Source organism: Rattus rattus, chromosome 15 (assembly GCF_011064425.1).
Source record: "Rattus rattus isolate New Zealand chromosome 15, Rrattus_CSIRO_v1, whole genome shotgun sequence".
Lineage (NCBI taxonomy): Eukaryota > Metazoa > Chordata > Mammalia > Rodentia > Muridae > Rattus > Rattus rattus.
Window position 1 is genome coordinate 56716416 of NC_046168.1, and position 24386 is coordinate 56740801.

At 47.2% G+C, this 24386-nt stretch overlaps 1 protein-coding gene across 3 annotated transcripts in view; it reads right to left on the reverse strand.

The window, feature by feature from the left end:
• The window catches only part of Dym (dymeclin), a 279741-nt gene that overhangs the window by 34705 nt on the left and 220650 nt on the right, over positions 1-24386 (reverse strand). For all 3 annotated transcript variants that reach the window (XM_032886079.1, XM_032886077.1, XM_032886080.1), the window contains one exon: positions 6777-6890. In XM_032886079.1, the coding sequence (XP_032741970.1) occupies positions 6777-6890 (114 nt within the window). The remainder of the gene's footprint in view (positions 1-6776; positions 6891-24386) is intronic.

Consider the following 24386-nt stretch of genomic DNA (forward strand, 5'->3'; position numbering starts at 1 on the left):
AGCCTTGGCAAGGGTAGCACAGTGGTCAGTTCCTCTGTCATCAGCCAGACCTGCTGATGGGCGGTAAGATCAGAGGGTCGTGCTTCACTGGAGAAGCCCAGAGACGCCAATAACACCTCAGAAGAGTCCTGAAGAGACCACACTCCTGACCGTGCTGTGGACACTTCTGAAGCTTTGGCCATATACAAGCAGCTTCAACAGAACCAGGACAAAATACCAGAAAAACTTAAATACACGAACAAACCAACACCATGAAAGAGGAGACTGAGGGGATGAGACAGGTAACAGCGCGGCCCCGGGAGCGCAGGGCAGAGTGGAAAGGGTACAGGGAGAGAGCAGCAAGTTCATGGGAGGCTTGGCTTCCTTAACAGTATGACGCCAATGTGAATGTTAGGGTTTGAGATAGACACGAATACAAACGCAACTGGTACCACTCTGTGTGTGTGTGTGTGTGTGTGTGTGTGTGTGTGTGTGTGTGTGTGTTAGGGGCACACATGTGTGCACTCATGTGGAGGCCACGGAATAACCTTGGTGCTACCATCAAGGATGCCGCTCACTTTGTTGGAAAACAGCTCCACATGGAGCTCACCAATGGGCTATGCAGCCCCAAAGAGCCTCGTTATAGACTTGTGCCACTGTGCCCTTATCAATCCAGGAAACATTTTGCCTGGACTGTCTCCCTGAGCTGGAACTCTTACTATTTATGTTACCTTTCTGTAAATATAAAATTATGTAAAAATAAAACGCAGTGATAGCAGCAATGAGAACGGCACAGACTCCGACATGGACTCCGCTCCACCCCCACCCTGCCCACCCCCACCCCCACCCCTGCCCACGCCCCACCCCCACCCTGCCCACCCCCCACCCACCCCCTGCCCACACCCCACCCTCACCCGACCTACCCCCACCTGCCCATGCCCTGTCCCTCCATGCCCACCCTCTTCTGCCCTCGACTTTTCTGCTAGGCACTGCTTTCTAAGACAGCACTTGTTTTCCATTTTAGCTTAGTGTCTTCCCCACAGCCTGCCCTATGTGAGCAGGGCTTGTTCTGTGAGAACAGGCAGAAGCGGTTTCAGGCATGAAGATAGTAGAAGACGGCAGAATACAATGTTGAAAGGAACGACTAAAGGTACAGAAGTTTTGACTCCTCAGCTCCTGGATGGGAGCAGTCCCCCACTTCCTGCACAGAGCAGGTAACATGGACAGCTCACTCCTCCATCCATTTCATGAACTGAGCTAGGCAGCTGGGGCTCAGGTCAACTACTGGTGGAGGAGAAAGACGATAAACATCAAAAACATGGCAGAAGAGGGCAAGATGCACGGGAATAAAGCACTCTGGGCATTTTACTGAGAGACGTACATGGATGCAAGCGTAAAAAAGAAAGTCTTTGGGCTGGAGAGATGGCCCAGCGGTTAGGAGCACTGACTGCTCCTCCAGAGGTCCTGAGTTCAATTCCCAGCAACCAATTGGTGGCTCACAACCATCTGTAATGGGATCTGATGCCCTCTTCTGGTGTGTCTGAAGACAGTGACAGTGTACTCATATATAATAAATAAATACATCTTTAGAAGAAAAAAAGAAAGTCTTCCTGTGGCCTTTGAAATTCAGCAGGATCTCAAAGGAAAGTTTAGGGTCTGAATAACTCAAAGGCCAAATAACAGGGATGCCACTTCGGATGACAGAAGAGGAGAAACCGGATGCTACCTCCAGATGAGAGCCTCAGGAGCAAACCCACTAAGGGAGGCCAGGGAGGACACAGGTACGGATAGCTTGGAGCAAGGGGGGTGGGAGGAAGGTGGTTGGGCAAGGAGTCTTAGGGGCTCCCAGAGAAACTTCAGACTTTATCTGCGGGCATAGGGCACTGCTCTACAAAACAGCACAGAAGCAAAAAAGACAGAATTCTGGACTCTAAGAACCATAAGAAACCTTTGGTATAATTCTGGGCAGCCTTCCATCACAAGACTGTGCATGCGTGTGTGTTGTGTACACACGTGGGTGGTACCAGGCTGGCATCACGGGTCTTGCCCTCCGTCTTATTCATGAACAGGGTCTCTCTGCTGAACCAGAGCTCGCACATAGCTTAGCTAGCCGGCTTGCTCTAAGGGTACTTACTGTGCCGACACTGTGAATTCTGTGACCACAGTTACATACATGCCCACCTAACACTCACACAGGTCTTGGGGATTGGACTCCTATCCTCACACTGGGATGGCGAGTGCTTTGTCCAACGAGCCATCTCCCCAGCCCTTCCCCAGCTGTTCCACTTTAATTTTCAGACACGGTCTCTTGTTGAATCTGGAGTTCACAAACTCAGTCAGAGTAGCTAACCAATGGGCTCTGGGGATCCACTTGTCTCCAACACCCCAGCACCAGGGTTGCAGGTCTCTGAGCCCAGCCTTTTACATGGGTTCTGTGGATCTTCACACGCGTGCAGCAAGCCACCCTGCCAAGCTCCCACAGGACTTCTTTTAATTGAGCTCTTCTCTGCCACAGATTGGAGCCCTCGGGTCACTTGATGCTTTTGTTTGCTCCCAGACTCTGCGTGAGGTATGTCTCAGGAAGTGGCCGAGAAGACACACCTTTTTAAAGTGACCAATTCCCACCACAAAGAAGAAATTACTGATTCTTCTGTGACATGATCCTTGCAGTGGCTGCTCACTCTATCTCCCGGGATCCTCTCTTAGGTTACACACCCTTTCCCCCTCACTTCATGTGATTTACGGGTTCTTCACTGTAACCTTACCTGCTTCTCTGGCTCCCTGGGCTTACTAACACAAGGCTAAATACGATCTCAGACTAACCCGCACTTAGGAGTCGGAAAACCATAAGGACCCAGTGCCCAGGCTAGCACGCTGTGACAACATTGCCTGGAGAGAGGGTGCTTTGGTGAAACATGTAGCTGGGCCCAGCTTTGCATTCGAACATTACTCAATGTCTGGACGTCTAGAAAGCTGTGGTGACAAGATGAACAGTTCACTGCTATAAATACAGTTAGAAAAAGTAACTTACAGCATTACTATTACTGTAGAACTTAAGTTCTAAAATTTACTGACAAGTTACATTTGCCAGAATTGAGAAACAGGGTCAAAAGATTAAAAAGACTGGTACAGTGTGGGAGAAATCAGTACAGAGACTGTACTAGAAAAACTAGAAATAGATTCAGTGTTCTGGTCACTTTTGTGTCAACCTGACACAGGCTAGAGTCAGTTGAGAAGAGGGCACTCAATTGAGAGAGTGCCGCCACAGGACTGGCTCTTGGGTAAGACTGATGTGGGAGGGTCCAGTTCACTGTGGGTGGGGCCATTCCTAGACTGGTGGTTCTGGGTAATTAAGGAAGCAGGCGGAGCAAGGGACGAGTGGCAAGGGCAAGCAGCACTCCTCCAGGGCTTCTGGATCCGCTCCTGCTTCCAGGCTGCAGGCTCCTGACTAGACTTCCCCGGATGATGGACTACAAGCTGTACAAGAGATAAACCCTTTCTCCAAGGTGCTTCTGGTCATGGTGATTTATCACAGCCACAGAAACATCTGACAATCTTAGAATGGGTACTGTCTTAGTTAGGGTGTCTACTGCTGTGAAGAGACACCATGACCGCGGCAAATCTTATAGAGGAAAACACTTAGCTGGGGCTGGTTTACGGTTTCAGAGGTTCAGTCCATTACTGTCATAATGGAAACCTGGCAGCACGCAGGCAAACACGGTGCTTGAGGAGGAGCTGAGAGCTCTTCAACTTGATCCACAGGCAGCAGGAGGAGACGGCCTCACTAGGCCTAACTTGAGCATGAGACACTGAAAGCCCGTCCCCACAGTCACATGCCTACTCCAACAAGGCCACACCTCCTAAGAATGCCACTCCCCATGGGCCAAGCATTCAAACAGGAGTCTGTGGGGCCACTCTGATTCAAGCCACCACAGGTATGTATCTACAACAGTCACCTGCACTTTCCTGCCTCAGTCTTTGATAGTCATGAAGTAGAGCCAACCAGGGCTGTGGGTGAGTGGTTCACAGGTACGGTGGAGTATTACTCAGCTGTACACAATGCTGCCTTCCACAGCAGTGTGGATGGACGATAGAAGTAAGTCAGGCACACAAAGACAAGCATCGGATGCTCTTACTAATGGGAAGTCCAGCACTGATGTATCTCAGAGAAGCAGAGACCGTAGAATAGGACTCAGCAGAGCCCAGAGGTGTATGGGAGGACGATGGGTGATGAGAGTATGGGGTGAACCACTTTTAGCAGAGGAGAACTACTATGGTTGGCACTAATCAAGGGAATGCTTCATGACGGCTTGTAGAGACAATTTGTGAATGCTCCCAGAACAAAGGGCAATGTCTGAGGTGACAGATATGTCACTACCCTGATCTGACCCCACACATGAACACTTGCACTAAAATATATGTACATTTACCGTATCAAAAAACAATACAGTAAAAAAAAAATCAAAAGGGCCAGCACATCTTTTGCTATTCATTTACTTACCTTGGACTTTAATTTTGTTTAAAGGAGACATCAACCAACTCGATGAAGAGGAAGCCTTACTGGTGATAGGAGGGTACGGAACTGTAACTGCGTACTCTCTCTGGCCAGAGACCCCAGCTTGCTCCTTGCCTCCCTGGATTCACATAGCTCCCAGCAGAGTCTGACACACAGTGCAGGGAATGGCTGGCTCCTTCTCATGGTGAGTCACAGTGCCTTTAGACAGACCCTGTGCGGCACTGTCTGGGGAGGGTGGTGTCTCTCCCTTTCAGTCTATGCAGTCGGGCAGTGACTGAAAGCCTGCTGTGGCGTTTCCCAGCAGGGCCCTGCAGGCTTTAGCCCTAGGCTGTGGCAATGACAGTGTATACCCTGAAGGGCAAAGGAAACCCAGGTCCAGTGTCAACCCTGCCAGGTGCTACCGCATCCCCACTTTGATACTCCAGGCAAACGGGGTCACTCACTGGTGGAGACAGCTTTGCACCATCCTCACTGTGCTCCCTCAGGCTTTGCTGAGATTTTGAGTTTTTAATATTAAGTCAGTATCTACTGAAATTGGGGGTTTTACGTCTCTGGACAGGTTTGGTAGGGTAAACAGAAGCTACTTAAGTACGTAGGGCTTCTTGAGAGGCAGTGAAGTAATCCAGAGCTCTTGGAGAGCGGCTGCAAACACCAGCATCTCTAGCTGCCACTGACAACCTCAGCCACCTACTGTAAGACAGGAAGGAGCTACAGTTTGGATACAGAAATGTTCTCCACAGGCCACCATACGAAGGACTTGGTGCCCTGCTTGTGAGGCAGCTGAGCGAGTAGAAGCACTGAGAGGGACTGGGTAGGTTTGCAGGTTACTGGGGGACACTGTAGCCCTAGTTCTTTCTTCGTCTGTCCCCTGGCTTTGAATGAGGCACAAAACTTAGTTCTGTCATGAGCTTCTGTCATAACATGCTGTCTCTTGGCTAGCACAGAGAAACAGACAACTGAACTGATCTACAGAAGGAAACCGCTACAACAAATCTCCTTTTGTCAGCTGATTACTTCAGGCATTTTGTTACAGTAATAAAAAGCTGACTGAAAGCTGCCTGCCTGCCTGCATGTCTGTCTGTGGAGAATAGCGTCCTCTCCTTTGTCCTCCAACTCTCTGGCAACCATGCTAGACTCATGGGGGAGAGGAGGACTCTGGGAAATGCGAGGATCTTGGCTCTCCTCTGTAGCCCAGGAGACTGTAGAAGCAGACCAGAGAGGGGGCTGGGAAGGCAAGCTGAAAGTGCCTTCCTCAGGTTTGTTTTCAAGACACCATTGATGACTGGATGGGCAATAGTTTAATTTCTACCCTTGATTTCCTCATTACTACATACACTTGCAGGAAAATGCCTTGCTTCTAGCCTACAGACATCACTGTGTTCTCGCTACCATAAATGGAGAAGTGGATTATCTTTGACCTTGAGACAGTGGTTCTCAACCTGTGGGTCATGACACTTTGTGGTGTCAAACAAGGGTCGGCTAAGACCATGAGAAAGCACAGAATTTACATTATAATCCATAATGGTAGTAAGATTACAGCTATGAAGTAGCAACAAAAATCATTTTACGGTTGGGGTCACCCCAGCATAGGGAACTGTATTAAAGAGATGCAGCACGGGGAAGGCTGAGGAGCATGGACTTACAGCCACTTCAGGAGGAGTGCCTCCGCCACACAAATGCCAAGTATTTTGTTAACATGCGGCATCTCCCCCTTTCCATGAAGTACTTTTCTTTCCATTACTGCATGAAGGCACGCAGTGAGCAGTGCTTTGGAGCCAGACTGCCTGGGCGGACTCAGCTCAAGCACTTCCCGGCTCTAATGCCCCAGGTGAATGAATCTTTCCAGACTGGTCCATACTGGTCTCTTCACCTGTCAACACCGGCTGCCTGAGAAGGGCACTGAGGGAGGTGGCACACTCAGACACTGAGGTCCCGGCATGACGCGGGGAGGCACTCACAGACATCAGGCACCACGGTATTGGCATCACCATCATCACTGCCTTCCCATGAGCCTTTTGTGATGTCTGTATGTTCAATTTGTTTGACCTGTTAACAGTCTGAGGTGCTCATGGGGTATGCGGGGCTTACTTGCTGGGCGTGCAGTGATGTGAACGCATATCGGGCTCTTCCCTTATGAACCGTGGTTTTGGTATCAGGACACAGCAGAGGGAATATTTGGCCTCTTTAACATAGGAGTCTGAGTAATGCCTGATGCATGCTGACATGTATGTGCTTCAGATGATCAACAGCCAGGCGCACGGACAGTTCTTTAGTGGCTTACCTTTAGTCTGTCTTTGGGTAGCGCCACAACCCCTTGTTTAATGATTTCCAAGACCCGTTCCACTGACAGCTCAGCTCCAGATTGTAGCAGTCTTGAGCTAAAGAAGGAAATCACCTGTAAAGAAAGAGCCATGAAAACAAAGATTTACTTATTTTATTTTATGTGATTGGCCTGAATGTGAGTATGCGTGTTACATGTATTCCTGGTGTCCACAGAAGTCAGAAGAGGCCATCAGATGTCCAGGAACTGGAGTTACACATGGTTGTTAGCCAGCATGTGGGTGTTGGGAATTGAACTCAGTGCATGAATAGCCAGCACTAACCTCTGAGCCATCTCTCCAGCCCTGAAGTTATTGCTTATCAATAATTGTTTAATAGTCCTCCTGCCTCAGCCTCTCAAGTAGCCAGGAATACAGGCGTGATACCCAAGGCATACACTGAACCACCAACTTGCTAAAAATAGATTTTTCAGTGACGTCCTTCTCACCCAAAGTCAAACATTCCTACTTCCACTTTTAAAGGGACCTGGATTTCACTTATCTGACCTCTCTATAGGATTTGGGGGCAAACACGAGTCCGCCATGCCTTTCAGGGAAGTTAATCATCCTGCGAGTTGAGAGTCTATCTGGCCATCTCCATTCTGTTTGTTCTAGAGCAGTGCTGAGCAGAAAGGAAAGCAGAATCCGCAGTGTGCCAATTTCCGAGCATAATAAGAGACCCCAGAAAAGTCACACAGGAAAGGAATCTTAATGGCTAACATGGTATCTGGGAATTATCTATGGTTTTAATTCACCTGCAGCATTCTTAGCCCTAGTCACCAGGGACATCAACAGGAAGCTTCTGTTTGGTGTCACTACATAGCCTGAACTATGCAGTAAAATGCTACCATAGCCCCAGTCCAGTCACTGGGAAATGTAACTGGAAATTGAGAGCAGTGGGGTAGGGCTCTCATCTGGGTGAAGTTTGTCGTGCGAGGGTGAGGACCAGAGTTTAGTTCCTGGGGCTCACATAAGGAATCCAAGGCTAGGGGTTGGGGATTTAGCTCAGTAGTAGAGCGCTTGCCTAGCAAGCGCAAGGCCCTAGGTTCGGTCCTCAGCTCCGGGGGGGAAAAAAAAAGAATCCAAGGCTAGAAAGTGGGGAGGCAAGAGGGCTCCTGGTGTTTGCCACGAGCCAGCCTGCTGTACTCGGTGAATTCCACATCACCGAGAGACTCAGTCTCAGAAGAGAAAACAAGACAAGAACAAAGGAAGGAGGGAAGGTGTCGTGTTGTCCTCGAGGGATGGTGTAGAGGTGACTGTGGGTCTGCACACAGGTGCACGTGCAGACAGAAACACAAACATACCACCATACACACCAAAACAAACACAAGGCCAACTGACGGTGGAGCTGGAGAAACAGTTTCGTGTTAGGATGCTGGACAGCTTATGAAGTCCTGGGTTCAAGCCCCAGTTCTGCAGAATCCAGGCCAGCCAAGCAGTCCAGTAAACCACAAAGAATGCCAAAGGAGGTTCCCAGGGAAGTGCTATTAAAACCACGATGTTACAGATCAGCAAGACTGCTGACTTCTTCACTGGAAAGGGGAACAGAGTTTTCAGTCAGACATGCAAAAATGTAAACATTTGTTTCTAACGGCTGAACTTCCGGCTGGTGAGACAGTTCAGTCGGTAGAGGCTCTTGCCACCATGCCAGATGACCTGAATCTGATCCCTGAACCCACACGGTGGAGGGAGAGAACCAGTTCCCTGCGTTGTCATCTGATCCCCATAGATGTGCTCCCCCCCCCAAAATGTAAAAGATTTTAAAATGTTGAACTTCTCTCTTTTTGTTTCCTGCCTGGCTTCCATTTCACATATAAAATACATAACACAAAAATTTGAAAACGCTTACATGTTTTCTTTGAAATATCTCCCATAAGTACTTATTCTTGAAGAGTACTGGCTTTTTTTTTTTTAAACTGTTTTAGTAGACAGTTTCCCTGCGGCCATCAGCACGTGTGCACCTCTCAGTTCAGGCAAGGGGTGACCACGAGGCGGCCAGCTACTTTACAAACTGCTTACTTCGCCCACAACAGGTTGGCTTTTCTATGTGTTCAGCACAATTTCAGGTTTTTTGGGGACTCTGGGATTAAAGTTCTGTTCCCAGAGTCCAAGGCATATGAAGGGATTTTATTATCTAGGGAGCTAAGAGCTGAAGACAGGCACATCTCAAAGAGAAAACACATTACCAAAGGCCTGCTAGAATCTTACTTTAAAATATAAAAAAAGGGTTGGTGAGAGGGCTGGGCTAGTAAAGGAACTTGCTCCCCAAGCTTGGTGATCTGAGTTTGATCTCTGGGACCCATCTAAAAGGCATGCACATACATACCTGACACACACAACAATAATAAATTATAAATAAATAAAATTTGCAACTAAGATATACAAAGTGGTTAAAAATGTATAAATATTGGCAATTTCTCATGATTTAGCCTCACAAATTCATTAAAAATTAATTCAAATTAATTTCTTTGGCCAAGTATTAAAAACATTCTAAAAAACGAAAAAAAAAAAAAAAAACCAAAAAAACAAAAAACAAAAAACAACCCAATCAATTAGTTTCTGACTAAGACTCAGACCTGACACTTACAGCTTTTGAACACTCACTAAAGGCAGATGATGCTCACCGACACAGATCAGAAGCAGCCATGAAGCCTCGTGAAATACCGACCCTGGGCCTGGTCAGAGACCCTCTAACTGATGTCCCGTGCTTCTGACAGTCAGCCAGAAGCTAGGCCAGAGGCTCTTAAACTTTTCTGACTAAATTTGAGAACAAGCTAAAAAAAAAGTATATATTTGCAACATGTTCTGTTTATTTATAAATTATGTAACGTAGTACACGCAGAGATTTCTTCTAAAAACTCTGCGTGCATGTTTGCTTGCCTGCATGTATAGGCACCACGTGCACGCCTGATGCTCAAGGAGGACAGAAAAAGGTATCAGATTCCTTGGAGCTGCAGCTGCAAGATGGCTCTGAGCTGCCAGTGCTGGGAACTGAACTCTGGCCCTCTGCTCTAACTACTGAGCAATCTGTCCAGCACAGCATCAGGTGAGGATGAAAAGACAGCATGTGATGTCGAGATGGCTCAGAGGGCAGAGGTGCTCACTGCTAAGCCTGGTGGCCTACTCGGAAACCCGTATTACGGAAGGAGAGAGCTGGCTCCAACGGGCTGTCCTCCGGTCTTCATGTGTGCACTGAGGCGTGCCCACCATATATATCTTCAGTTTATACAACAGGCAGTTAACAGGCGGGTAAAAACAAGAAGAACTAGATTTTAAAGAATTACTTTCTGGTGCTCATTAAGCTACTACTGAAAAGACCTGGGTAACTGGTTATCTTGCTAATCACAAAGACTTCACATCAACTGCAAGCAAATTAGAACTCCTAGAAAGACACAGTATGTTAATTCTATTCATCCATTTGTCTGTCCATCCGTCCGTCCGTCCATCCATCCATCCATCCATCCATCCATCCATCCATCCATCCATCCATCCATCCATCCATGTACCCTTTTTATTTAGAGACAGGGTCTCTTCTCTATAGCCTTGGCTATCCTGGATTGGTTGATTGACACATTCATTCATTCATTCATTCATTCATTCATGGCAGGGTCTCGCTCTCTAGCCCTGGCTCTCTTGAGTGCTGGGATTAAGGTATGTGCCTCCACAGCCAGCGGACTCATTGCTTAACCCAGAGCACCAAACAGAAACCTTCCCAGTCAGACTGATGGACCCCACTTCTCGGAGTCTCACTTCTACTTCACGAGGTGGCACCCGCTCTAGGAGAAGGAGATGCTGATTTGGCATTGACCTTTGTCACATATGCTGATCTTATTGTTATTTCTCCCAACTTTGAGGATAAATATGATGTCTTCCAAAGATTTAATTGAATCCAGATCCTATAGGAACACAATTATTTTTTCTTCCTTTCCTTCTATTTTTATTTTCTTTTCCCTTTCTTTCTTGGTTTATTTTCCCCCTCCCTTCCCCCTCCCTTTCTTCTCTTCTTCCTCCTCCTTTTCCTCTTCCTCCTATTCTTTTTGTTTTGTGGTGGAATCCAGGTTTTGCATAGTCTAATCAAGAGGTACTCACTGGGGACATCTCTAGCTTCTAGACCACAATATAACACAGCATATGGGAGCCATGGGGGAGGGAGGGTACCCCTGCCAAACCCTGTACTGAGGATCTCCTTCCTTCCCTCAGACTACTCTGAGTTTTGCATTCACCTTGGCACACTGTTAGAGCTATCAAGGAAGAGCTCTACCAACAAGTCATGCCACCCATTGTAGGTACCACCAGTAAACGGAAATGTCTTCATTTTCAGATGAATAAATGACGCTCTAATATGCCCTCCCATGATCTTAAGGAACACTGGTGCAACTTGGGGAGGACCACTGATCAAGACAGCAAAATGCTCAAACAATCAAAGCTAAGTGGCGGCTACGGCACTCATACACTAGAGACAGCAGGCCAACTGAAGCATGCATTCTCACGCGTCACTTAACCAAAGAATACAGAGATGGATGATAGGTCTGCTTTGTCCCTTTCGTGGCCTACACTGGCTGGCCTCTAAGCCACTGAAGAATTCTCATGCCACCAGGAGCTGGCAGGGTAGCCTCGTAGCTCCAGTAACAAGTTATCATTTACTTATCTATAATTTATTGTAAAAAACTGCATCTCATTTGTATGTTTAAAAGTATAATTTCCGGGGTTGGGATTTAGCTCAGTGGTAGAGCGCTTGCTCAGCAAGCACAAGGCCCTGGGTTCGGTCCCCAGCTCCAAAAAAAAAACCAAAAAAAAAAAAAAAAAAAAAAAAAAAGTATAATTTCCACATCATCAGGAAGGAGGAAGTAAATGGCTGCGGGCCTACCATGAAGCCCGCAGTGTCTCTATACTGTTTATCTAATGCCCACAGCGATTCTATGAGCCTGATAAAAAATCTCCTTCTATGGATGAGAGTGGCGTTGAGAGGATGGAGTGTCAGGTGCAGTGGAGCTTGGACGTTCCTTCTACTGTCACTAAGTCTCCACCAATACTCAGGTGACAATTGGAGCCCAGACTTGGGTGACTCAAATCCCCTGCCCTCGTGCTAGGGACCAAACACATCTATTAGGCAAGTGCTTTGCCACCAAGTATGTTTTCAAAACAAAACAATTCAACCAGCCAACCAACCAAAAATTAGGGTCTCGTTCTGTTCTAAACTGACCTAGAACTTGCAATCCTTGTCTCAGTCTCTCTCTAAATTAAAAGTTCCCGCTATCCCCACTACACACGTGTGTGTGTGTGTGTGTGTGTGTGTGTGTGTGTATGAAGTTGGAGACAGCTCTGTAGAGTTTGTGGGTTCTAGAAACAAAAGCCAGGCCTCAAGACCTATGTGGCAAATGTCTTTACCTACCAAGGCACCTTGAGGGTCCTTGTCTCGGCTTTGGAGAGCTGAGATTACAGTTACGTGTTAGTGTGCCCAGGTAAGCTTACTTTTTTTTTTTTCAACTTACAACCTTTCTGTGTTTCCAGAAACTCATGGAAGCACATTGGGTACTATTACAGGTAGGGAACTTGAACAAGCAGGCCAGGTAAGCTTACTTTTTAAAAAGGAAATGGCTGAGATGAAAGATGTAACGTAGGGTGTTAAGCCAAACATTTCAGTCAAAATCAGAATTCAATATTAGCAAAGATTGTAAAGAAAATAATCCAGAAGATATGAAATTGTTTTCTACCAGCTGTTCAGACTTTTGGTTGCTTTAGTGACTTCAGTGATGACACCTCTAACAGCTAGCACGGTTTCTGTCAGCTCACGCCACTGAAAATCCTATCTACCCACCTTTGTGAAATCAGTGAACGGTCATAACCCTCACAATTTTATAAGACATGAGCAGCTTTCTCAGGGTAGGCAAGGGCAAAGGGACATTTTAGAGCTGGGACATTTTAGCAAGCAAACATTCTTTCTTACAAACTTCCCACTCTCCTCAGAATCAAAAGAGAGGTGCCAGTTTTTTCTAAGTTTTTTTTTTATTAGTTTTAATTATGTGTGTGTCTGTACGTAAGTACATGAAAGAGTCCAGAGCCTTTTTTAAAAACCAATATTGGGCTGGTGGTTTGAGTAACCACATTTAAACGCTGGCTCCACACGAATGGCACTCTTAGGTGGTGCGGCCTTGTTGGAGAAAGTGTGTCACTGGAGAGGTGTGCTTTCAGGTCTCACATATGCTAAAGCGAGACCTAGTGTGGCAGACAGTCTGCTGTGTGCAGATCCAGATGTTGGACTCCCCACTCCTCCACACGTCTGCCTACATGCCACCGTGCTTCCTGTCATGATGATAAACTAAACCTCAGAAGGTTTAGCCAGCCATAGTGAACTGTTCTCCTTTATAAGGGTTGGTGTTGTCATGGTGTCTCTTCACAGCAACAGAAAGCCTAACTAAGACACCATGCTAGCACTGAGTTAGGATTTTATCTGAAATATCTGGCTCAAGAACCTACTTTTCCTTTCTTCTCTTTCTCTCTCTCTTTCCCCTCTCTCTCTCTCTCTCTCTCTCTCTCTCTCTCTCTCTCAAGATTTGTTTCTTTTAAGATTTGTTTGTTTTATGAGTACACTGTCACTCTCTTCAGACACACCAGAAGAGGGCATCAGATCTCATTACAGATGGTTGTGAGCCACCATGTGGTTGCTGGGAATTGAACTCAGAACCTCTGGAAGAGCAATCAGTGCTCTTAACCACTGAGCCATCTCTCCAGCCTGCATTTACATCTTTCATCTTGAGTGCTTCCTGTGTTAAAAACTAAGCTTATCTGGACTTTGTATGTGCACAGGAAAGAGGCCAGAGCTCCTGGAGCTGTTCTATGAGCAGCTGGAAGGTTCCTGACGCCAGTGCTGGGAATAAAACTTAGGTCCTCTAGAAGAGCAGTATGTATGTTTAGTTACTGAGCCATGGGGTCAGGGTCTAAATCTGTAGCTCTGGCTGTTCTGAAACTCACTATGCAGACTAGGCTGGCCTAGAAGTCACAGACATCGCCAGCTCTTCTTCCTGAATGCTGGGATTAAAGAAATGAGCACCCAGCTTGTTTTGTTTTTTAAAGGCATTAGTAAACATGTTTTAGAAAGTGTTTCTTCATTATTTGTTTTTCCCCAAGGTTTTTCTTTTTAGAAGGGCTGGCGGAATGTTGACTATGCTCACCATGAAGCCTTGGCTAGCCAGCCTGTCTGCCTCAAGGCGTGTGCTTTTGTTTTAATCAACATGCACTCTGACAACCTACCCAATGTAAGATTTTGCTTTCTGCTTTGAGGAGAGATGGCATACCCTGGGGAGATAAGAGATGAGAGTATGGGAGTAGAGACTAGAACTGCTCAAGATGAGGGTGCAGACATGGGTCCTGGCTTGCATGTGTCCCAGCAGTGTGATTTGTAGGACACTCAACTGCTCTCAGAGGTGGTATCATGTCGTGGCGAAGAGAACACTCTTGCCGGCAGACAGCCTGGCATTAAATCTTAGCTGTGCACAGAGTCCTGAAGTTACCTCACGCCTTTATTATGCTCAGTGTCCTGATCTGTAAGTGACCTAAAAACACAGTCCTGCCTGACGGTCTGCTGTGAGAAGTGGGCTACACTGTGAGCACCCAGGGTGTCACTGTCTACTCTAGTGGGTTAATATACAGCACGACACAGCTCCCACACCTGCCGCATAGGCGTCAATAATGAGAAAGCAGGACAGAAGTCTGTTATGTGAAACCTATGTACAAGACACCGTACACTTAGCCAATCAGCATGCTTCCTTCCTTGGTGTTCTAGCTCCTGACTTTATACTGCTCATAGGTGTGGTTCGTAAGAGTCACCTTATTTAGAGCAGTAGCGCAGTGTTAAGTTTGAAGTAAATTCCAGGGCAGTTTTCACGTTAAATCCAGCTTGATCACCATGAGCTTGATTGATTCACTGCTTACATAAAAAGCTCTTCTTTCATAATACAGAGTAGTTTCACTGTTTTCAGAAAGTTATGTTAGTCCTAGATGCAGGCAGTTTTCTTTAGTACTTATTTACATAAATAAATGTTATTTATTTATCATAAAAATGTTATTAAATTTAAAAATTAAATAAATGTCCCTTTCTGAATCTTGGCCTGTTGTCTGTTTTTAACCAATAAAGTTTTGTTCTAATCCGCCATGCCTATTGGTTTCTGTATTTCCTGTGGCAGCCACTGAACTACAACCTCAGAGCTGAATAGTTGGCCTAAGACTGGAGCTCCTAAATCCTCAAGGGTTTACCATTTGCTTCCTTATAGAACAATCTGGTAATTTTCTTTAGAAAACCCATCAATATTTGTTTTGTTTTTGAGGCAGGGTTTCACCATGCAGCCTTGGCTGGCCTGGAACTCAGAGACATCTGCCTGCCTCTGCCTCCCAAGTGTTAGGAGTAAAGGAGGTGTGTACAACGCTTGGCTAAAAGCCAATCATACAGTGGATCAATGTAACAGAAAGCCTTTTGTGGCTTCTTTAACCTTTACCACTTTGGGAAGTCTTTTCTTCTAGATATGTGCTGCTTGTGTGTAGAGGCAAGGGTCTTCCTCAATAGTTCTCCACCTTACTTCTCAAGACAGGCTCTCTCCCTGCAGCTGGACGCTGCTGTTTACAAGCTGGACTGACCGGCCAGCAGGGCCTATGCCCTCTGCCACTCCCCAGTGCTGGGACTTCGGTGCGTACCACCACATCTGGCTTTTACATGGGTGGTTGGGAATCAAAGTCCCACCCTCCATTTGGGAACTCTTTGCTTCTTTCTGGAGAGCCAGTTTTTGCCAAGATGGCCTCTTTGTTCAGGGAGGTTCCTGTATGACTGCTTGCAGTGCGCCTCTAACAGCGCAGGCTTCCTCTGCCTGGCCACACCTCTCTGTCACGTTTCTAGGTTCTATCCTCTCTGCAGCAGGTTCCAGGCTACCAAGACGCCATCCCCATTGCATTAAGACGTCACTCACTGTCTTATGTCGTTTCTTTCTTTCTTTTTTTTTTTTTGGTTCTTCTTTTTCGGAGCTGGGGACCGAACCCAGGGCCTTGCGCTTCCTAGGTAAGCGCTCTATCGCTGAGCTAAACCCCCAGCCCCCTTATGTCGTTTCTGACGAGGAGACTTCTGTTGCCACTGTCTTCCTCTGTTCTTGTGCTCTCTCTTTTTTCTTTATGTTTGAGACATTTAAAGAGCGTGTGCGTGTTCAACAGACCGACCCTGCCTGAGTTCTCCACGAGTCTTGGATCTGTGGCTTTGATGCCCTTTGTTCCTTAGGCCTGCTCTTTCTCTTTTCTTTCTGACTCTAACTCGTGCATGTCGTTCGTTTGATGTCATCTCTCAGCTCTTGGATCGTCCATTCTCATTTTCCACATTTTTCTCATGCGATCTGTCTTTAAGAGCCACATCCCTAGCCCCCTGGCTACTCCCAGGCCTACTGAGGAGCCGTCAGGGTGGTTCTCTGGCACAGCATTCCTATTGGATATTTCCCTTGTCCATCTCCAGGAGTCACTAGCGGTTCATACACAATGTCACCTATTCCACCAAGTCAGGGGTCGGTAAGCTTTTTCTGTAAAGGACAAGCTCTGTGAGTCGCAGTGCACGGTCTGTCTTACGTTCTTCTTTGTAAAACTGTAGATGATGATGTCCATTCAGAGGCTGTACAAGCCACACCTCAGTCTGAGTTAGGTTGGGGGAGTCATGCTTTGTTGATAGTTGTCTAGGCATTTTAATTTAATGATATTTAATAATTGTATAATTAACAATAATTGTTATAATTAATTATATTATATAATAATGAAAATATATAATAAACATAACATTATTATACACAACATTTATCACATATAAAATATAATCTTAATCTAATTATTAATGATGAGAATTAATTCATATCAATGATAATTTAAGTGCTTGGCTGACAGTTTTAACATCTGAATCATCATTGAGTCTATTGATATTACTTGGTTTTTTTTTTTTTTGTCTCACTGCATTCGGTCGAGTCCTGGACACTATGTGGAGAGCTATAGAGAATGAGGTGGCCTTGACAATGGTTTAGATTGAGAACGAGCTGATCTATTCAGAAGATAAACTGGATGTAACTTATAAGATTTTGGTTGCTATGGCTCCTTTCAGCGTACTGCTAATGGTACTAATGGTTCCGAGCCGTCTCTCAGGCCCTGCTGTCTTCTCTACAGTAGCACTTGCTCCCTGTCTGCTTTCGGTTATCCGTGTACATGGCGTGTCCGTGCTGTTGATCCTTTCTCAGCAGTGATGGCTGTCGCTTATGACTTAGCGCTTGCTAGGCTGGTGGCAGAAAGCAGTGGATTTGAGTTACCCTGGCCCTGCTATTGTAAGACTATGTGTTTAAGGAGGTTGTATGGCTGGGGTCTGGTATGATATTTCCCCCAGTGTTCATTCCTCTTCTCGTGACAGTCAAATAACCCTCTGGTGAGTTTTGTGATAGACAGGTAGGTCTAACGGTATTCTTAGAGGCTAATGCGGTTTCTTGACACTTCCTCCCAAATAGGTGTCTTTCCTTCCCTTTCTCCTGGTAGCCAAGCGTCCTAAGAGCACAGGTGTTCTGCACACCATCTCAAGGTATTCTTATCCTCAGGCAAAACTCTGAAGCCACACTTGGCCTCTGCTCATTCACTTGTATGAGAGTGGTCTTGTCCTTTTGTGCTGTGCCACAGGGGACCTAGCCCTGACATCTCACCTTGATTTAGAGAGTCGTGGGAGAGCACCTATTCTTTCTGGACTGGAAATGCATGTAAACTCGTCACCCAGAGACTAGCATGGCCTTTCGGCTTCCCTGCCGTGGCTACTTAGGGAGTTACCCAAGTCTGCCTTGTAATGGTGTCCTAACTGCTTGATTCTGCTCCTGAATTCAGTCAGATGACACTGTCTTCTGTTCTGGACAGAAGACTATGTTCAGAGGGTGATACAAAGCTGGGCGTCTGAAAAACATCCACCTCCGTTAGCAGACATCAAAGGTTCTCAACATTAACCATTCCCACCCGAGCTACTCAGTCATCACCGACTCTTACTGAAAAAAGCCAGTTCTCAACTCCATCGGCTAAAACTAACAGCAGATTCCCCATCTCCTCCAACCCCTTGCAACAGCCCAGGGCGGCTGAGCCTGGGCTCCCATTCAGGGAGGAGAGGCGAAGTACAAACAAGCAAAGAGGAGAGAGTCACTGACATATCCTACGGGTCCTCGTCACTGCGTGCCACAGAGCCTTGAGTGTGACGGATTCCCAGTGGCCCAGGACTAATTTTGACTACAGCATCTATCAGAGTTGTTGGATCGTCAGAAACCGTATTCACTGTGAGCCTCTCTTAGGTCTCTGATGAAATGTTGAGGACGTGGGATTTGGAATGAGAGGAGCTGGATTCAAGTGGCACAGTGATTCCCCATCAGCCATGTCCCCTCTCTTCAAGGGCTGTCTCCCTCCAGGGGCTGGAGAAGGAGCCAGCGAGATCGGCATTGAACATTATTAAGAAGGCCTGTTCAGGTGTATTCAGAGTGCTCTCCATAGATAGTAGTTTGATTTTGTGAGCTGAAAAGCAGTATGCTGCCAAATCTAGTCACTGCATGCTTGCTGCATGTAGGTTAAGTGCCATGCAATGCTCACTCTGACAACAGGCAAGTAAGCACTGCATGTGGGCTAAACGCTCACCCTGCTTATTCCCATGCATGCATCCTGCTGCAAGGCCACTTACTCACCTCCACTCTGCTCTGCATCCTTTCTGAGATGCACTGAGTTGGGAATGGTTAGAGTGTGAATCTGCAGATGGCTTGTGTGTGTCCTTACAAAGGATAAAGCCCCTCAGGGTTCTGTCTTCTTCCTTTTTGGCACATAGCCCAGCTTGGCTTGGAACTTCTGATCCTCTCCCTCAGGCTCCTAAGGGCTGGGATCACAGGCTCGAGCCACCAAGACTCGCTCGACATTCTAGAGCCCACCAGCAGCCTGGTTACCAGAGCATTTCTCATTTCTACGCTACTGTGCCACAGACCCATGGGACTTTGGAGGGTGAGCCTGAAGGCAGAGGAAACAGTAAGAGCTCCGGCTTGTGTGTGTAGTTACATCACACGGTTCTAGGGAATAAAGAGGCGTATCAAAGAGAAACAGACATCTTTGCTGGCCGGGTCAGGAGGGAGGCTTGGGGTGCAGGCCCGGCCTTATTATTAGAGCATCTGACCTCGAGTTCCCGCCCTGTCATTTCTTCAGTGGATGTCTGTGAGCACAATGATCTTTCTAAACCTGTTTCATTACTGTAAACTGAGGATTAAACTGAACACACCTCAGAGGTTTATTTTGTAACGAAGATTAAGACTTACAAATGCTGTGCAAGGAGAAAAGAAGCAAACAGCTTAAACAGAAATTTAAAACGAAATCACCCGAAATCGTGTTAGCTCACAAAGACCAATCATCAGCACATCTGTGACCACAAGGGGTTTTTGGCTGTGGGTAAGCTGTCTGTCAGAAACACAGAGACCTTGGCCATCGCAGTGGAGGGTACTGGGAATTAAACGGTACGTCCCCCAAGAGACTGCAGGTATACACAGTCATCTGTCCGTTGTGTGTGAAGAGACCACCCAAGAAGGGAGGGGGGTGAAAAGAGAGGCGAGGCAGAGGATGTGAAGGTAGGTGTGCTGGCTAATTTGATGTCCGCCTGACACAAACTAGAGTTGTGAGGGATCTGGACTGAGAGGATGCGAGCTGTGGGGCATTTTCTTAATCACAATTGATGGGGGAAGACCCAGCCCACTGTGGGTGGTGCCACCCCTGGGCTGGTGGTCCTAGGTTCTATAAGAAAGGAGGCTGAACAAGCCAGTAAGCAGCACCCTCCATGGCCTCTGCATCAGCTCCTGCTTCCTGCCCTGCTTGAGTTCCAGTCCTGACTTCCTTTGCTGATGAACAGCAATGTGGAAGTGTAAGCTGAATAAGCCCTTCCCCCCCCCAACTTGCTTTGGTCATGGAATTTCATCGCAGTAACAGTGACCCTAATTAGGACAGTGAAGGAGGGAACAGGAGGAAAGCAAAAGCTAGGCTCGGGAGAGGGCAGCCTCATGGGCACACGCATGGAATGCGATGATATAGAGTAGAGACCTGGAGGCTGGCAAGGATTATCACCATTCAACGCTTTTAAGATGCAAAGATCTGGATAAACCTGGAAAACAAAGACTGTTCTCTACCTTGGAGCTTGATACGCTTACAAACAAACAGAAGACAGGATTACTTCACCACTAAAATGTCCACTCTGAGGTGATGCTTGTAGGCATGACAATACATCAAAGTGTCCCAAGTGTTAAAGGCCATGATTGCATTAGACATAACAGTATAAAAGGGCAGAGAGCACAGCACACAACAGTGCAGCCACAGAGGACTATCTCGGGCACCCTCTGTGTGTGCAGGTATGCCTTGAACTTGCCATCCTCCTGCCTCAGGACCTGCCTAAGCTTCTCGAGATGCTGTGGTAACAGCCAGACCCAGTTGAGAATCCTTGCAGTAGCTTCACAGATAATCGTTGTCCCCTCAGTGACAGCTTTAATGCAAGAGAATCAAACCACTGTGTGTGGACGCAGTAGTCATCCCAGCTTAGGAAATACGTGCCGGAGAGACACCAGCATTCTCTGACACTTTGAGCTTCTGGGTCTCTGCAAAGGGCACATTTGGTCATGAGATCTCTAACTTTTAAACATCCCCAACTATTGCTTCTCGCTAGGTATTTATAGTTCTTTCCACAGCAGACTCAGCTTGCCAGTCAAATGTCATCTTATCATAGCTTTGTATCGGAGTGGGGTTGCTTGGTGACACAGCTGACATCCATCCCTCTTCATCAGCTTTCTAGGGAACTGAGCTGGAAACAGTTTAACAGTTTCTAATGCACATCGAGAAAGCGTTTTGTTAGCCCTTTAACTCACGTGCTTCCAAAAAGGGTACAAACAAGAACCAGAAATGAATCTGTCAAATGAATTCTGCTCGATAAAGCTGCTTTCTGGGCAAGAGCGACCTCCAGCAGTGTAGTCCTTGGCTTAGAGCAGCCTGTGCAGGAGGAGGGGTGCCTGGGGCCTGGGTGAGGATCAGAGCTGGGGGTGCACCTCCCATCCCTGCTTGCACTCTTTCCTTACACCAGAGCACACACACCATAAAACCTTAGATTCTAAACCACAGTCTACAGTTTTCCAAAAATCACCTTATTACAGAAGGCAGAGACAACCTGAGAGGAGTATCCCTTGGGTAATAATTTGTTTCATGGATTCAATAATACCAATAGCCATCAATTTTTAAAGTAGTTTATGAGGAAGAGAGATGGCTCAGTGCTTATAGAGACTCCCAACCAACTGTAACTCCAGTCCCAAGGGACATCGCCTGCTCTTCTGGCCCCCTTGGGCACTGCATGCTTATGGTACGCATAGACACGTGTAGGCAAAACATGTAGACACATTAAAAAAATCAAAGCAGGAGTTTATAAAAATTAAATCCATAGTTAAGGAGGATTTAGAATGAGAAAAAATACTTCTGTGCTCCCAACTGAGGGCTGAAATCAAACCCAAAATTTCCTGCGTGTTAAACACAGGCTGCCTGACAATGGGCTGTCCCTCGGCTTTCTAGAAAAGGCATATTTAAGATGTGACTCGGAGGTTCTCAAATATGCAAATAGTGTCTATGTGGGACACTAGCTCATAATGGTGAGGATATAAAGTGCCTAAAATGTCAAGTCTTAGTAGAAGAAATATTCATGGATATTGGGCTTCTGCATCATGGCCGGCTGCTGGAGTGCACAGCCACATGAAGCAGACACGAGTTGAGGAGGAGGAGGAGGAGGAGGGTGAGGAGGGGAGGAGGAGGAGGAGGAGGAGGAGGGGAGGAGGAGGAGGAGGGGGGGAGGGGGGGGGGAGGGAGGAGGAGGAGGAGGAGGAGAGGGGGAAGGGAGGAAGAAGGGAGGAGGAGAGGGGAAGGAGGAGGAGGAGGAGGAGGAGGAGGAGAAGGAGGAGGAGGGGGGGGAAGGAGGGGGAGGAAGAAAGAAGAGGAGGAGGAAGAGGAGGAGGAAGAGGAGGAGGGGGAGGAGGGGGGAAGGAGGAGGAGGGGAGGAGGAGGGGGAGGACGGAAGGAGGAGGAGGAGGAGGAGGAGGAGGAGAGGAGGAGGAGGAGGACGAGGAGGAGAGGAGATGCAGCTCCATGTTTTGCTCTAGTCGCAACCCTGAGGGGCACAGGAAGGCACTATTAAACTGCCAGCATAAGGTTGTTTTTTTTTCCTCTTCTCCTCTTGCCTCTAGGGTCTCCTAATGTTTCTGAGGCTGGCCTTGAACTCATGACACTTGTGCTTCAGCCTCCTGAATGCTGGGATCAGAGGTTTGTACCACTACATTAGGAAGCAAAATGGTGTTTCTTTTCCTTCCTCCCTCCTCCTCCCTCCCTCCTCCCTCCTCCCTCCCTCCCTCCCTCCCTCCTCCCTCCCTCCTTCCTGTCTATTTCTCTTTGTCAACAGCCATTTGCAGAGCAGGTCCATGGCTGGTTTGCAGCAGCAGTTTCCACTGGAGCTCTGACTCTCCTTCCCAGACTCTCCCAAGCAGGAAGAGTCTGGGATGGAGGGAGTTAAGGCCCCAAGCTGACTTCCGTCCAGTGCTCACCAATCTACCTCCCACTACAGGAGTGTGGGGACAGGAGCCTAACTTGGTAAAGTGCCTTTAAAGGATAGACATTAATTATCAGAAGCCCGACCAAGCTGACCGGGTATAACTCACAGGCAAAGAAGCCACTCCCTACTCCTACCCCGAGTGGGCTCACCAACGTCTGACTCAGCCCCTGGCCTGCAGACAGGGTTCCAGAGCCTGGTGGAAGCCTGCCATTCTCACCTGGGAACAATGATTAGGCGGAGAAGTAAGGTTTAAAGGTCCTGATGAGGGAAGGCTCTCAAGAACAAGGCTTCATAGAGAAACAGCAGGGGAGACGTGATTTCCCCCAGATTCGACACCGAGGAATATGTATCCTGAGTGTAAAAGTGACCAAGGACAACCAAGTGCAGGAAGTCCTGACATCTCACAAGTAAAGGATGACAAGACCAGCAACACTAGAGAGAAGCAGAAGAAAACATTTTCGGGGCCACAAACGTGGTTCAGTGGGTGAGGGTCTGAGTTTAGAGGGCACAGAAGTCAAGTGTGTAAAGTAAGCCGTGTTCCTGGGGTGGGATGGCAGGCGAGGCAGAAGCACTGCGGGTTGGGTAGCCTGTGATGCAGTGGTGACAAAGGAAAGCTGCTTCAAATCAGGCAGAACCAACACCCAAGATGTTGACTGTGGCACACACGTACCTGCTGTCACATACCACATGCACGCAAACATACACATATAAAAGAGAAAAATATTTTTATACATCAGAAACTAAAATATTTCAAAAGTTGTATCTCAAAATGTCTAGAAATGGGAACTATGAGTGGTCTCAGCATAAAGAAATGATTCATGTTGGAGAATATCTGATCACTACACATATACTCCTCCCCTTATTTTTGTATGTGTATGTCTGTGTTTGCACGTTTGGACACATGTGAACACATGTATGTGAGGGCCTTAGGTGGTTGTGGAAATCAACCTTGAGCGCTGCCTGAGTTCCTTTTCTATGGCTGTGAGAAGACACCTCAGCCAAGCTAAAGTGTTTCACTTGGCCTTACCGTTTCCACTGATTAGAGCCCACGGCCTTCATGGCAGGGAGGGCACGGGGGCAGTGGCTGACAGCTCACCTTTTGAGACACAACCACAGGTGCAGAGGAAGCGGGGTGGTGGAAAGACTGTTACTGGAAACGGAGGTTAAGTCTTTTGAAACCTTAAACCCTGTCCCTAGTGTCCTCAGTGGCCTTCATCAAGGCCACACCTCCTCGTACTTCCCCAACAGTCCTACCAACTGGGGACCAAGTGTTCAAATATTTGATCCTTCAGAGGCCATTTTCATTCAAATCACCTCATTTTCACTTATTTGCTGAAGCAGGGTAGCTGAATCAAACCCAGAGCTCATCGATATGTCTAATTTCTCTGGTTACCTTACTTTAGGGAATCTCTTCTCTTTGATTCACAAGACTGGAGTTACAGATGGGCTGCTATGCCCACCTGGCATTTATATGGGCCCTAGGGATCCAAGCGCCAGTTGTCACTCTTGCATGGCACATGCTTTAACTAGTGAGCCATACCCTCAGCCCACATATACACACTGAAACACCACCATTCTAAAACACACAGAAACACCACCGTTTTAATGCACACTCTGAAACACCGCTCTAACACACACACTGAAACACTGCTCTAACACACACTCTGAAACACCGCTCTAACACACACACTGAAACACTGCTCTAACACACACTCTGAAACACTGCTCTAACACACACACTGAACCACCACCACTCTAAAGCACACAGAAACACCACCGCTCTAACACACACACCGAAACACTGCTATACTCTGAAGTACAACTTGCAAAGTGATCGTCATACCACCGCTGCCCCAGAACACCACTGTGGCATATGTGCCCCCTCACAGCGGAGAGCAGCAGGTGGAGCGCACAGGAAGCAGCCGGATCAAAGGAGAACAGA